The following is a 15,471-nucleotide window of genomic DNA, read 5'->3' on the forward strand; positions in this document are numbered from 1 at the left end:
GCACAAACCCTATAATTTAGGATTCGGTCCATCCAGAGATCTCCTGTCTGGATCTGTCTGTCTGGCTTTCCCCGCTCTCCTGAGCATCCTTAAAGTTATCTTTGTTATGGCTTATACCTATGTCCCCCCAAAGCCTCACATGCTCCTAGGTGGGGCTTTTGGGAGGTTGACTGGATCATGGATGTGTGACACTAGTGTGTGATGAGTTTATAGACTGGTATGATATGAGGAGGTAGGAAGAGGTGGGTTGTGGCCCCTGTGTGTCTGTGCATCTATGTATGTATCTGTCTCTTTCCTGCCTTAAGCATAGATTGCTTTATGCTGCCATGCAATGAAATGTTTCTTTCTGCCTAAATAAACCTTTCCTCCTTTAACTTGTGGGTGTTGGTCCCAGTAATGAGAAAGTGATAGGACAATCCTCTATAACTTAAAATGACTAAAATGACTCTGGTCCCTCTAAACCAAAGCCCTTCTCAGAGTCAGAGCACAGGTATGGGACTGACAGCTACCATTTCAGTTCCTCTCTGACATGCTGTGTCCTCACTCTTTGTGTGATGGCCCAGAATCACTTACCATCTTGTTCATCCATGTGAAGCTTCTCTTCCTTTCTCTCTGTGGGACCCTTTTTTCCCTACTCAGACCAGTTTTTAGAGCTGTATTGTCCAAAATAGTAGGCATTAGTCACAAGTGGTTACTGAGCCCCAAACTACTGAAAGTCTGAACTGAGATGTGCCATTAAGGGTAAAATGCATCCCAGATGAGGGGGATGTAGAATACTTCATTAATAACTTTTATATTGATTATTATACATTGAAATGATAATCCTTTGGAAATACTGGGCTAAGTAAAATATTTTATTAAAATTAATTTCAACTGATTTTATAAATGTTATTAGCAAACTTTGTATGTGTGGCTCACATTGTATCTCTATTGGACAGGGCTGTGCTAGAGAGGAAGCTCCCAGAGGGCAAGTTGCATGGCTGTCCCTTGCTCTGCACCAAATACCAGTGACCTATCCTCTGGAAGACTTCAGAGCCTTTTGGGGGCTCAGGTGATGACTGCTTCCCACTGTGTAAGACCTGAGTGCCTGTACAGTTGTGTCTTAAGACACCTGTACTCTTAAGGGATACTGTGTGCAGTCAGGGGGAAGTCAGAAGAGGAAGATTTCTCTCTTACAAAGCTCCCTCTGCAAGTAGCTCTGAGAACGCTAACCCCAGCTCAGGTAAGACCAGGCCACCACCAAATCATGTAGTGGCTGAAACTGGTCTCTGATGCAGAAGCAGAGCACTCCCAGGCTCACTCACTTTGAAAGAGGCTGCAGTCACAGGCTGATTTGTATCTCTTACATTAGAAGGTGTAATATGTTTCAGCCCAGCACAGTGGTACACATGTGAAATCCTAGTCACTTGAGAGGCTGAGACAAGGTGATTGCAAGTTCTAGGTCAGCCAGACTAATCCGTCAGGCCTTGACTTAAAACAAATTAATAAAAGGGACAAGAAAGTAGTTTAGGGGTAGAATTTTGCTTAGCACATTTGCGGTCCTGAGTTTGGGACTACACACACACACACACACACACACACACACACACACACACACGAAAGGCCTAATACATCTTACATGCCCGAACTTGAGTCTCCTCCAATTACAATTAAAGGTGAGGGGGCAGGATCTAGAACCTGAGCCTTCCTTCTTCCTCTAAAGTTATCTTGCTGAATTTGCTTTCCCTTGCCATTACCCACTAACACTGTTACCACATGGCTGAGACATCAGATCTCATTTCTTAAACAATGGGAGCTGAAAAGGGGCTTTCATATTGTTTTGGTTTTATACACCTCCTCTGCGACCCTAACATACCACACTCTTCACTTCAGGTGGATCACAGAAACTAAGGGCTGATTCAGACCACAGAGAACATGGAATTCACACCCTTTAACTGCAGAAACTGAGTTCCAGAGGTTTAGAGGCACACAGCTGACTGACCGAAGTCGGGATCAGGTCTTTGGACCCTGATTCATAACACAGTGTGCTCTCTGTTTCCCCAGATCCAAACAAGAAAGGAGGAAAGGGGACAGGAAGCTTTGCTGGTGGGCCTCACTCACCTCTGGGCATGGGAAGGCAGGTGGCACTGAGGAAACACAGCATCTGACTGACAGTGAGGCTCTCATCAGGCCCCATTTCCCTCTGGAATGGCCCAGCCACAGGCACTTCAAGGTCATTAAATAAACAAGTTTCTTGGTTAAAGAATTTAGGTAAAGCATCCACTTACTCTGCTGTGGGCAAAACAGGGCAAAGAATGGTGTACTTCATCCACTTCTGGAACCTTCCCTGGCTACCTTAACCCTCCATTCACAGATCCCCTAGAAACAAGGTTGGGAGCATGGTTTCCTACACACGGAAAAAGTGATCTGACCCCCTGGTTTGTAAACACGTACAAAGGTTGAAGAAACCCTGTTTTACTTCCCGGGAACTGGAAGGCCCCCATATCCAGTGAAGCTGCTTTGGCATGGCAGAGCAAAAACCAGTTCTACCCATGGCTAAATGTTTCTCCAGATGTGTTAAAGTTGTTAGGATTTTAAGTTCAGAGGAAGAAAAATAGCAAAATGACTGATCAGTGTAAACACACTGGTGTGTTCCTTCCTGTATGTTGTTTGGAGTTATGCAATATTTTTAAAATAGGCTTTTATTACTTCACTATGACACTAATGATCGTGTTAAATGTTGCTTGTTCATTCCCCAAATTCCCCAAATACTCAGGAGGGATTCAGGCAGAGAGTGCTCCATGTGCTGGCGATCAGCAGCAGACAGGACAGTGATGCCCCGCAGTGCTTCCACGCCAGGGGTATGGGTGAGGTGGAGAACACAGAGAATAGAAGTCCTAGAAGAAAACTTGCAGGGGCAGGGCAAGAGGGTTAGGGTTAGGGTGGGCCACCAGAGGTTCTCTTCAGAGGGACATAGGAGCAGAGACCAGAAGGACACCGAAGGCATGTCAGGGGAAGGGCTGTGGGAGGGGGGCCTGCCAGGAGGGGAGGAGACAGGCCTGTGCCAAGTCATGCAGGGCTGAGTAAGTCCATGTACGGGGTTTGGTTTCAACTCCGGTGCGAGGGAAGCCACGGGAAAGTCTGAGCAGAAAAGGGAGTGCTTCCTGTGTGACAACACAGTTGCTTGCTTGGATGTCCTCCTTGGTTTCCCCAGGATCGCTGCCCCCAACAAGAGCCGAAGCAGGAGCAGCAGGCTTGGGGCTGACAGCCCAGCCCCTCGGTCCCCACTCCTGGGACTCACCCTCCACTGTCAGCTCCACCGTCAGCTGGCGGGCACCACTGTCATTGCTGGCTTCACAGGTGTACTTTCCCTTATCCTCCCCGCAGACAGCACAAATGACAAGGCTGAAAGTCCCCCGCACACCACAGTCCAGCAGGAAGCGGCCTCCACTGGAGATGGGTTGTCCGTTTCTGTGCCATGTCACTTGGGGCTCTGGGTAACCTCGGACCTTCAAGAAAAAGAAAAAGAAAAAGAGTTATAATTCATAACTACTCCCTCTGTGCCGGACGTGGTTCTGAATGCCCGACATGTATTAATTAACTCATTTAAGTCTCATAACAACCTTCCAAGCAGACAGGACTTTCATCTCCATTTTACAGATAAGGAATCAGTACTATGACACTGGGGTTTGAACTAAGGGCCTTTGCACTAAGGTACATCCCCAGTCCTTCCTAGTTTTTATTTTAAGACGTGGTCTTGCTAACTTTCCCAGGTGGGGCTCAAACTTGTGATCGTCCTGCCTCAGCCTCTCGAGTATGGGGATTATCACTTTGACTAGATGGAACAAAGTTATTTGAGATACAAAATAATGACAGTAATAGCTTTCATTCAGGTACCCACTTCAAGACAAGAAAGATGGATGCAAAAAAAAAAATAAAATAAAGCCAAGATTTTCTGTGTGACCCCACAGAAAGCAGCAAACTCCTCCTGTGTCATTTTTGTTTTCTTTTTGCAGTACTGGAGACTGAACTTAGGTGCCTGGCACATGCTAGGCAAGTGCTCTACCACTAAGCTATACTCAAAGCCCTGCAGTTCTCTCGGTACTGTTCTGTGAAGTCCCTTTCACAGCTCTTCTGCCCCCAACCTATCCTCAGACCCAATTCCTGGCAGCCAGGATAAAGATTCTTCCTAAGGAAGGAAGGAAGGCTCCAATCACAATCCCTCTGGCTAGCCCATCTAGTCAGCCCTTCTGTGCCAGTTAGTAATCTTACAAGACTGGCTTCTTTCTGTACTGATTTGCAGCCAGCCTTCAGTGAAAAAGAACCAAAACACAGAACTTTGGTCAATATTACTCATCTTACTTATGAATTCTAGAGACAAACACAAAATCCTGCTCCTATAAAAATCTAAACTAATGACAGTGATAGAGTACCAGTGAGGAAATGCTTAGGTACTCAAGTCCATTTGCTAAAGAGCCAGAAGCCGCTGTGGATCTTGCGAAGCAAGCTTTCCACAGGAGACCACAGCTGGAGGTTACCGGATCTCCAGCCATTACAGTACAACTGAAGTGTGTAGTCTGTACTGTTAAGACTGCAGGTTCTCTTCTTTTGCTTTTAGTTAACTCTTAGTTTCTGATCTGTCTGCAAACACCACGTTGGTCTTTGTAAAACAGAAATAGATTAAATTTTTTAAAAATGCACACATGCATTTTTTTTAAATCAAAATGATGTGGAAGGCAAAGAAAGAATCTCCTTCCTCTCCCAAGGCTGAAGCTGAAGCAAAAGTTTGGACAGCAAGAAGGAACCACTGACAGGCATCCACAGCCACAAACAGATCTGCAGGTCACCCACTTTCTGCTGGTCCAAGACACCTTGGCTCTGAAGGCAGCCTCAATACCATCAGAAGACCCCCCCACCCTGGAGAAGAAGCTACGATACCACCTCATCATCAAGATGCCCCTAGTCACTGGGTGGAGCAGAACCAAGACAAGACAACAACATCATTGTGGATGCCAAAGTCAAAAAGCACCAGATCAAACAGGCTACGCAGAAGCTCTATGACAATGATATGGCCAAGGTCAACGCTTTTTGTCAGGCCAATGTTGGGCTGCTCTTTGCTCATGATCATGGTGCTCTGGGTGCTGCACCAGAACTGAGCCCAGCTGGTTCATTTTAAATATACATTTCTTTCACCATAAAAGGTGCTTCTTTTATAATTGTGTGTCTGTGTGGTGAACTTATAGCACATTCATTAATTTGTTGAGACTCTTGAAATACTTAAACCTACCAACAGCAGTAAAGAGTGACAGGAGTAAGCAGGATGCACATGGGAGGATGGTGCATGTCACATACCCATAATCATCATCTTGTGACTTCACCCTGGCATGAAGGTTCACGCAAACAACAAACCACTATCCTGGTAAAGCATCCTTCTTTGTGTTTTCAGAAGATGCCCAAGGAAACTTTCCCCCACAAGCCTTGGGAGGCTGGCCATGTAATGAATTTGCAAATCATCCTTATCTTCTTCAGAGTCCTATTAGGCAAGGCTGGCCCATTCTCCCAAAGACATCAGAGGTCCCTGTTTACTTCAGAGGGAAAGGGAGGGCATAAATCATTAACAGCACCAGGGTGTCCCAGCATTCCAGAAGCAAGCACGCTGGCCCCCTGCAGCAGGCCAGCTGCTGTGAGAGGCATCAATGATTAACTGGGGACACTGTGAGTGCTCCAAATTTCAGGGACACGATTCCTGGCTTGTTTCTCCTTATTGTTTATATATGTCCCAAAGTTACCTCTGAAATGTGTTAAAATAAATATCCAAGGATTTTTAAAATCTATGCTGGGGGGCTGGGGATTTAGCTCAGTGGCATAAGCGCCTGCCTTGAAAGCAGGCAGTCATGAGTTCGATCCCTGGTACCAATTAAAAAAAAACAAAAAACAAAACTATGCTGAAACTGGCATCTCACTGTGAAAAATTTGTGCAAGCATTATCTAATATTATCTGAAAACTGTTGAACTTCAAGTACACTGGTTTTACCGTCTGCACACTCTGCTGGGTGGGGAAGGCAGGGAAGTCTTGACAGTAGTCCTATCCCTGGAACTGCCATCATCACTTCGATTAAGAAGCCACAGCTAGGATCTTTACAGTCAGGATCTTCCCCAAGGGAGCAATAAACCCACTAATTCTGTAGTTTTCAGAGAGCCTCCATGTGTAGCATCTTACCAGACTCTTGCAACACTATGAGGAAGGTGTCTGCTTTGGGCTACCCAGAAACCGAATCTGAGACAGGGCTTCAGAAATCCTACTTGTGTGCCTTGCCAGTCCCCAAGGCAGCTGGGCTAGGCACTGTGGGGAATCTGGGTGTGGCACCAGCAAGGTCCACGGCAGCACAGAAAGTGAATCACAGTGTAGACTACAGACCCAGACGAGAATGGAGGAGTGGACAGTTTGCCAGTGATTACATTTGTAGATTAAGTGGCACATTCAGGACCATAATTTTGGTCTCCAAACTGAGAGGGTGTTTCTAATCCTCACTGTAAATTTCCATTTGGGGTGAGATAGGCTCTATAGAACCTAAAGCTGTGAAAAGCATCTAATTCTCGCAGACCCTACATCTCACAAAGGCTAATGCAATTATCTGCTTCTCACTTCTGGAAAATGTCAAAGCATTTACAAAAGACATGGTCACACCACAAATGAGTCTTGGGCTGTACTCTCAGATTCACAGGACAAGACTGGGATCACATGCGTGCCCACATTGGCAGCCCTGAGGAGAGTCAGAGAAGCACAGAAAAGTCAGGAGGGCAGCCAGGGTCAGTGCCTGGGCCTGGCCTGGCTTCAGAGACTCTTTGGGTTTTAATTCCTTCTTTCCTTGAAGAGAAAATTGCTCTGGATATGCACACTTCTTTTCATCTCCAAAGTATTATGGTTTTAAATGGTGATCCACTTAATTCCTGGGGAAGATTTCTCTGCTGCCATTCTCCTCTGGGCCCAGCCCACAGCCTTCATACCCTCTAATCCTCCATACACAAAGAGCAGTGGCCACAGGAGGAATGCCTACAACATGAACAGGCAGCCCTGAGTTTTCACCATAATGAGTTTTTGGAACCGGCCCCAAAGAGGGTCATTCTGAGGAGAATCATGTTTTTGCCACAGTAACCACATTTTAATTGGAGGTTGTGTTGTTGAACAAAAGCTCAGTATCAAATAAATCAGGGGCATAACCAACAACTTATCATAAAAATAAAGATATAGTAGCCATAAACCCTATAATAATTTTAAATAGTAAAACTGTTCCAGCTTCATAAAATGTCCTCAAAAACCTTTATGGCCTCAAATGGCCTTTAATAGGCATGGGGCTCACTCCACGGTAGCCACAGTTGAGGAGAAAGTGGGTCTATGGGCAGGAGTGGTGGGGCTCCTGTGTTACCCCTACTGTCTTGCTGAAGGAACATTTTTCAGAACTTAGGTGTGTCTTGAGATTCACTCAGTGACTAAAAAGGAATCATTTTCAAGGATACTGAGCCTTTCATTTCTGCTCTGACATGTGATGAACTTTCAGCCTGCTCTTTGCCCAGGACAGGCCACCTCAGCCTGATTCAGAGTCGTGATAGGGTCTCTGGCCTTTCCAAGACTCCAAGCCACGTAGCCTGCCTTCTCTAAGCTTAGTGAGTGAAAGAAAGGGGGTGGTTCTGCTGGTTTGGGGATTCTCTTGTGCCTTCATTTCCTGCAGGGCCTGACCGTGGGCATATGCTGCAAACCTGACATAGGGGAATGAAACTCCCGACCTACTATGTCTGCGAGTTTGTGCTCTCTAAAATCGAAGAATGAATTTTAGGAACAAAGGAGGTTAAGAGTAGAATATATTTATTGAGAGAAAGAAAGCTTGTCTGAAGAGAGACAGAAGGGGTCCCAAGCAGGTTGCCAAGGACTCTGTCTTTTCTAGGGAATTTTATAAAGCAAAATCATGGGGCGAGACAGGTTCAAGGTGGGGAAAGACTGGGAACTCACAAGACAGATGGGCATAAGGTGGGACAGAACCATGGTTAGCCAATAGGATTAATAGTTCAGGTAAAATTAATTACATTAGGGACAAATGGGGAAGCGTGTCACACAGAAAGCAGGCATTCTTAAGGAGCAATGACTCTTCCTTCCCTAGGGAGATGGGATAATGATTCGAGGCTTCCTCAGGGTGACAGGGAACTAATTAGAATATCAGTCCTTAGGATGTGGCTGCATTTGTTTGATTCTTTTTCTTGAGGCCTGGCCCACATCAGGAGGTATCTGTCTCCCCCACAGTTGCAAGGTATCTGTACTGGCTCCATCAAGAACCCAGCCCTGTCTGACTGTCTATAATATTTTTAATGGTGACCTGACTGTTAGCTAGGCCTGGGGAAGGAGGAGTCACTGAGGCTCGGCCCATGCTGGGGACGGAGACAAGAAGAGCAGCCAGGGTTGAACAAAAGCCAGAGAGAAACAGCCTGGCAGGATGCTAGGGACGGGAAAGATAGCCCAGAAGATGGAGCCCCTGCTGAGGAATACTAGGGCTGAGAACAACAGCCCAGAGGGAGTTGGTATGGCTTAGATCTAGATGCACCCCCAAAACCTCCTGAAATCATAGGTGGGGATTTTCGGAGGTGGCTGGGTCCAGGGTGTGATGCTGGGATGGACACACAGCACGATGCTAGGATTAAGGGTGCCCCGCTCTGGGTGTGAGTGGTGTCTACCCTCAGTGCAGGAAGCCGAGACAGAATACAGGAAAAGGAAGAGGACTGCTGTGTTGCTTCTCTGCTCCCTTCTGCCCCCCACAAACTGCTTCTCCTCTGCATATCTCTCTGCCACGCCACCCTGCCTTGGAGTCAGCCAACTGTGAACTGAAACCTCTATTAACCCTTTCTCCTGTAACTTTGGGTGAGGGGTGTTTTGTCGCAGCAATGAGAAAAGCAAGTCAGGGGTGTTGGGAAGTATGTATTTGATTGCTGAGTAATCGATAGATGCTAAAAGAGGCTGACCCTGGAGAAGGGGACATGCGGAAAACCACAGCAGGACCTCTCCCGCAGGTGACAAAGGCTACTCTGTCACTCTCACATGACTGCCTGCGGTTTGTCTGACACCTAAGGACACTGCTCTGTGCTTCTCACTATGTTACAAGGCAGATTTTTATAGTAAATCCTTCTGTAATAAGAGACTAAAACAGGACTAGTAATTTAAGAACTGTGCATGAATAGGAACTAAAGTCAATGAATGGTGCCAAGGAATAAGTTGAATTAAGACTTAATCCTTAGGCTGGGGATTTAGCTCAGCGGCATAAGCACCTACCTTGCAAGCAGGCGGTCGTGAGTTCAATCCCCGGTACCGATAAAAAGGAAAAAGACAAAAAAAAAAAAAAAAAAAAACAAAAAAAACAACACAATCCTCTGCCCCACCTCTGAGCATACAAGCATAAACACACTCAGGTAATCAGTGATCATGGCTGCAGAGCAAAGTGATTTAAAATATTAAGAATCAACCCCTACCCCTGCAATAAATCAGACCTCGGCCCCTGTCTGAGAGTTTCACCTCATGGACATGTTAGCAGGGTAAAGATTAGAATTCTGGCCATGACAGGGCATGACCAAGCTTTGGGCTTGCATCTGTGTCAGCACCTGGCACTTGGCCTGTCTCACAAATAGGCACACAATTAAGGCCTAGAAAATGTCCTTGCCAACCATCAAAAGCCTCAAGTGAACCACGGAAGAGATCATGCTGATGAAAGCAGCAGTTAGTGAGAGGCTTACGCTGCTGGCTACTCCTTGTCCCAGACCAGAAGTGCGGACAAAGTTCTTCCATGAAAGAGGAAATCAGAAAGTAGGTGCGTGCCTCTAATTGGCTCAGCAAATGTCACACGAGTCTCCAGAGACAAATATTTGATGTCTCTCCTTGTGTTCTGCCAATCTTACTGCCTGTGGCATGTTTTCTTGTCTTTTGATCTGAAATGCTGTTCCCACCTTTTTTTTTTAACAACATAAAACTATTTCTGCATCAGGAAATGACAGCTCTTCTGAACTTGGGACTGGTATGTCTCCTTTACACAACTCATATTCTTACAGACAACTTCAAGGTATCACGTTCATACTTATGTCTGGGAGACAACTCTAGTGACTCCCCTTAAATGACAAACAATTTCTGCGGCTTTGATTATCTGGAGACTTATTTCATTATACTGATATGTATAGAGCTGGCTATGGTATTTCCTTCTCTCTTCAGTTGGCTCTAAGTGTTACAAATAAGGATAGCTGAGGTACTGGTATGTAATCTCTAAAGCCAACAGACAGTCCTGTCTCCTCACAGAGTGTTCTCCGTATAAAGGATATAAACACAGTGGGATGTTAGAGCTAATAGCTCCCAGAATGACAACTGGGTGGAAGCCTCAAGGTAAAGAGGCTATGATTCCCCAGGGCACAAGAGTTTACATATCAAACCAAAGCGACAGCCTCCTAAAACAATTCAGTTGCTACCTTAATTAGATTATATAAATTGATCCCTCTATATATCTTTATCTCTGCAATTTACAGAGATGCTTTTCTCCGCACCTGGCCAGCCAGTTCAAGTTATGAAATTTCCGCCATCCTCACTGTCACTCATCCCTGTGATTATCTTCACAAGATAATAAATTCTGGGAGAGGCCTTTGATCCATACATCTTCATGGGGATTGGGCTCAGGACCCCTTGGCTGCCCTTAACTCGGAACATGTCTTGGTGTCTTTACTCTCACTGTAGGTTGCATTGGAGGTGATAAATTAAATTAACTTGCTGAGATTCCAGTAACATCTCAATGGGATTACAAATATAACTTCTTAGATTGTGAGAAAAACTAAAAAGAGGATTACTACTTGGATGACTAAACTCAGTATGTGAGATTACACTACTTATGTGAAAACCTAACACTTTCAGAACACCTTCTACTCTAACTGAATTGGTTTATTCACTTATTTGTTGGTTTGTTTATTTCTTTTCAAGTCTTGCTAAGTTGCTCAGGTTGACCCTGAACTCACGATCCTCTTGCCTCAGTTTCTCAAGTGTTACAATTGCAGATCTATATCACTGTAAGCAGTTTACTATTTTTTTAAGAGAAAAACTTAATTTGCACAATGATCGTTGTTTTTAGGTAACATTACAAAGCACATTTAAAAATAAGTATCCATCTATCATTTATATCATCCCCATTCCCATACTACTATGTGTACTTTTGAGATGGGGCACACCCGCTGGATTTATGCCTGACTGACAAATGCAGCCCGGGAATTTCAGAAACCTTGGGCAAGTGCTGGGAAAGAAACAAATCTGTGGTTATAAATCTGAAGTCTCTACCCAGCCATGTTAGGCCTGGAAAGAGAGAGACATACTTCCCTGGCAAAAGCAATGCATGGAACAGAGGGCTGCCCCCCAAACCACACAGAGAAAGCATCATCTGCCAATCAGAGGAGCCAGAGGACTCAAGATTCAGATAGGGGTTGAACTGTCCTGAGGAGGAGACTCTCTGAGAACAGGAAGTCCTTTTGCTCAAAAGTAGCGGTTGGCAAAGGTGACCCAATGATCCTAATGACTTGGGAGCTGCATGACTTGGCCCTCTTGGCTTAGTTTCAGAATTTCTGGTCAGCCTGGCTGCCTTTCTGATCCAACACCTGCTCGCATGAATGTCTACCACACAAAGTGGCATTCTGCTCAGACTCTCCCAGGTGGCAGGCTGCAGAGGAGGAGGTGAGCAGGTGGGGCCACAGAAACACGATCTTTTGTGCCACCTGCATCCATATGGCCAGGGGAGAATCTTTGCAACTTTGTTGGGACATACCTGGCACATGTGGCAAAGAGCAGCCACATGAAGAAGATATTACCTTAGGGCAGGATGTCTGCCTTACACGCCAATTGCTCAGAGGTATCCTGATTTACAGAGTCATGGCAGAGATCCATAATGTTTTGTGTGCAACATCAGAGTCTGGCTGGCGTTCAGACTGATGAAAACAGCCTTTCTTAAAATATTTACATTCTGCCTAAAACAACACCCGTATGTGGTTAAGATGCCAATCGGTATTGCAAGTCACAACAAAAAGCAGGCTTCTCTCCTCCCCATTTCTACTTCCTTGGCTGCAATAGCTTCAACTTTTGCGGGCATTTCTCTGGCATTTTCTTCCATTATTTCTAAATAACAAATCCTACTTTATTCTTTTAATTTTAGATATTATCTTTGCTATGCGTTGAAGGTTTTGTCCCTTGTAGAATTTATATGGTGATTTAATTACTGATGTAACATTACTAAGAAGTGTGGCCTTTAGGGGATGGCAGAGGAAATGAATGAGATCTGATGCTCTTATAAAAGGATCTGGTGATGCCAGGCATGGTGATGCCAGGCATGGTAATGCACACCTGTAAACTCCTCACTCAGGAGGCTGAGGCAGGAGGATTGCTGTGAGTTCGAGGCTAACTTAGGTACAAAGTGAGTTTAATTCCAGTCTATACCTCACAGTGAGGTATAGACAAAAGGACCTGGTGAAAAGTTTGCCCTTTTTTGCTCTTCTATCTTCTACCATGTAAGGACACAACATCTCTTTAGGATATAGCAATGAGGCACCATTTTGTAAAGAGACCAGGCCCTCACCAGCTGGTATCTTGATCTTGGACTGCCAGTCTCCAGAAATGTGAGAAATAAATTTCTACTGTATATAAGCTACACAGTCTATTTTCTTATAGTGGTACAAAACACATTAAGACAATCTCTTCAATTATTTAGTTGGAATATTAGCCTTTAACATTCAAATCTCCACCCACTTAAACTCTTCCATTAATTATAGTTATTCTCCCAATAATTACATGCCAATTTTTTATGCAAACATATACATTACTACATTTTAACTTTGCTCATCCACAAGTCATAGTATATTACAACTCAATTTCTTGAACATCTCATTTCTCCTGGAATTAACAACTTTTTGCTTTCTATTTGCTTCATTTTAAGGGACTCCAACTTCTCAACAGTATGGTTCAAGAGAAGTACGAAGGAACTGTAATAGTTAAGTACATCAGGTAATTCCTTGGTTGCCCTCCCCCTTTTCGACTTACTGCATCTGGAACATTCTGTCAGCCTCCCCCATCCAAACTGGATGCTTTCGAGGCTTGATGCAGAGTGGCCCAGGGACATTCCTCACTATTCTCTTGGGAATTTCTGCATGTATGCCACAGTTTGGCAGAAATGTCTGCCAAATTTCCTGAGAATGACTGCATGGAAAGTTAAAATTTTGAGGCCTGGCACTTCCAAATGTGTCAACCTTCTACTCTATATTCAACTAACATTTTGTCTGAAATTTAGGGGCAAATCTTTATTTGGGGATGGAATTCTAGGTAAAAAAAATTTTCCAGAGGTTTGAAAGTATTGTTTTGCGGCCTTGAAAGCAATGGTGCTGGCATCCAGTGCTCTATAATGACCCTCTAGGCCCTTCCACAACCTGCTGTGCATGTGTGTGGAGTTTCCTTTCCAGTCTACAGAATCCTCTCTGCATTCCTGGTAGTCTAGATTTGATGAGGCCCATTTGCTTCCCTTTATAGATTCACTTATGATTAGCAACTTGTCCTTCCATTTCTGTATGTTTAACAAGTCTCTAATTTTCTACATTCTCTTTATGGAATTCCTGTGAGTTGGACAGTCACCTTTTGTAGACTGATCCTCTTTCTTCACATCTTTTTTATCTCAGACTTTTTATTCTCTCTGGGAGATTTCTTCCACTGTATGTCCCAACCAGTCTATTGAATTAATTACTTGTGCTATAATTAACTTCAACCTTTTTTTTCTCAGTTTTTCAAATTGTTGTGAATTGTCTCCTCTTCTGGTTTCATGGGTGCAACACCTCATTTCTGAGGTAAAATAACGTTGCTCTCAAGTTCCCTGCAGCCTTTTGTTTCTACTTGATTCCTTTTCTGGTTCTTCGGGCGTCTTCCACAGCAGAGGCCTCCTTTGGACATCTGACACTCCTGCACTGATTTTCCATGTATCAGTGAAGAAATAGAGTTCCTTGTGCACAGCTGGGGCCTTTCAACTTGTCAGACTTCCCAATAGACAGACGAAGCGAAAATCTCCAACTACCAGGATCTGGCTCTTCTCTTGTAAGAGGATTGGCTTCCACAAGGAGGAATCGCTGTATTTCTTGCTTGGGGAAGAGGAAGTGGGGAGCAGGTAGTGTGACAAAGTGTGTCCATGGCATTTAGGACTCAGAGTGGGGGCAGACGGTGGGGTCTTATCTCAATAGGCTTGTACTCAGGCCCCTCCTGAGTGCCTGGCTCTGCCTCCAGCTGTGTCTTTGTATCCAGAGTTGGGAACGAGGCAGGTTCTGTCTCTGCACAGAGGAGCCTTTGGTTTTCGTGGGTGTGGAGCGGAGCAGTGGCTTGGTGAGTGAGCACCAGGAGCTGACTCGGAGCCTAACCGCTCCTTATCAGACAAAACACTATTAAAACACTCACACTTTCAGTTTTCAGTTTTCCTTTACAGCCCAGGCTTTGAAAGTACAGCACCTGGCTTTTCCATTTCCTGAGCCTTTGGGACAATTTTCTGGTAAGAACAGGCTACTTTTCATCGTTGCCTGGTCACCTAACCACAGGCATGGCACAGACCTGGAAGGCTGATGCTCACGTCAGCTGATCATCTGTTCACTATCCATCACCCACCAACTTGGTATCACTGATGTGCTGCTATTGCTCCTCATTCTTTCTGTCCTCAGAGAAGTTTATAAGCATCATTTTCTTCCATTAAAAACTCATTTGAAGGATGGGTATAAAAAAAAAAACCAAATATGAGTAAGGCCCTGGAGAAAATGGAACTCTTGTGCATTACTGCTGGGAGTGTAAAATGGTACGGTTGCTCTAGAGAAAACAGTATGAAAGTTCCTCAAAAACTAGAAAACAACTACGATATGATACAATATAATGATTCCACTTCTGCCTATAGGTCAAAAGAACTGAAAGTAGGAACTTCATGTATCTTTGTACACCCGTGTTCATAATAACATTCAAAGAGTCAATTAGTGATAGCAACCCATGTATTCATTAACAGATGACAGCATAAGCAAAATGCAGTAAACGTGTACAATGGAATATTATTCCACTGGCTACCACATGGTTGTCCCTTATAGACAATATATCAAATGAAACAAACCAGTCACTAACAAGTGCGGTACTTAGTGAGGGTCACAGACTAATCAAATTCACAGAACTGGAAAGTAGAATGGCCAGAGGCTGGTGAAGGGGAAGCAAGAAGTATTATTTAATGGATTTACAGTTTTAATGCTGTAGGTAAAAAAGCTTCTAGAGATGGATGGCAGTGCTAGTTCCTAACGAATGTACCGTGTAAGGTTAAAAATGGTTAAAATGGGGTGCACAATGGTAATCCTAACACTCCGGGAGGCCAAGGCAGGAAGATCCCAAGGGCAAGTTTAGCTTAGCAACTTGGCTGGCTTCTGGCTCAATAAATA

General features: G+C 44.5%; 1 protein-coding gene across 3 annotated transcripts in view; it reads right to left on the reverse strand.

Annotated features, from left to right (window-relative positions):
- Mylk (myosin light chain kinase) overlaps positions 1 to 15,471 on the reverse strand; it is a 274,928-nt gene that overhangs the window by 129,030 nt on the left and 130,427 nt on the right. For all 3 annotated transcript variants that reach the window (XM_063225097.1, XM_063225096.1, XM_063225098.1), the window contains one exon: positions 3,281 to 3,488. In XM_063225097.1, coding sequence (XP_063081167.1) covers positions 3,281 to 3,488 — 208 coding nt within the window. The remainder of the gene's footprint in view (positions 1 to 3,280; positions 3,489 to 15,471) is intronic.

Source organism: Cavia porcellus, unplaced genomic scaffold (assembly GCF_034190915.1).
Source record: "Cavia porcellus strain 051 isolate PalLab524CR breed Dunkin Hartley unplaced genomic scaffold, mCavPor4.1 scaffold_15, whole genome shotgun sequence".
Lineage (NCBI taxonomy): Eukaryota > Metazoa > Chordata > Mammalia > Rodentia > Caviidae > Cavia > Cavia porcellus.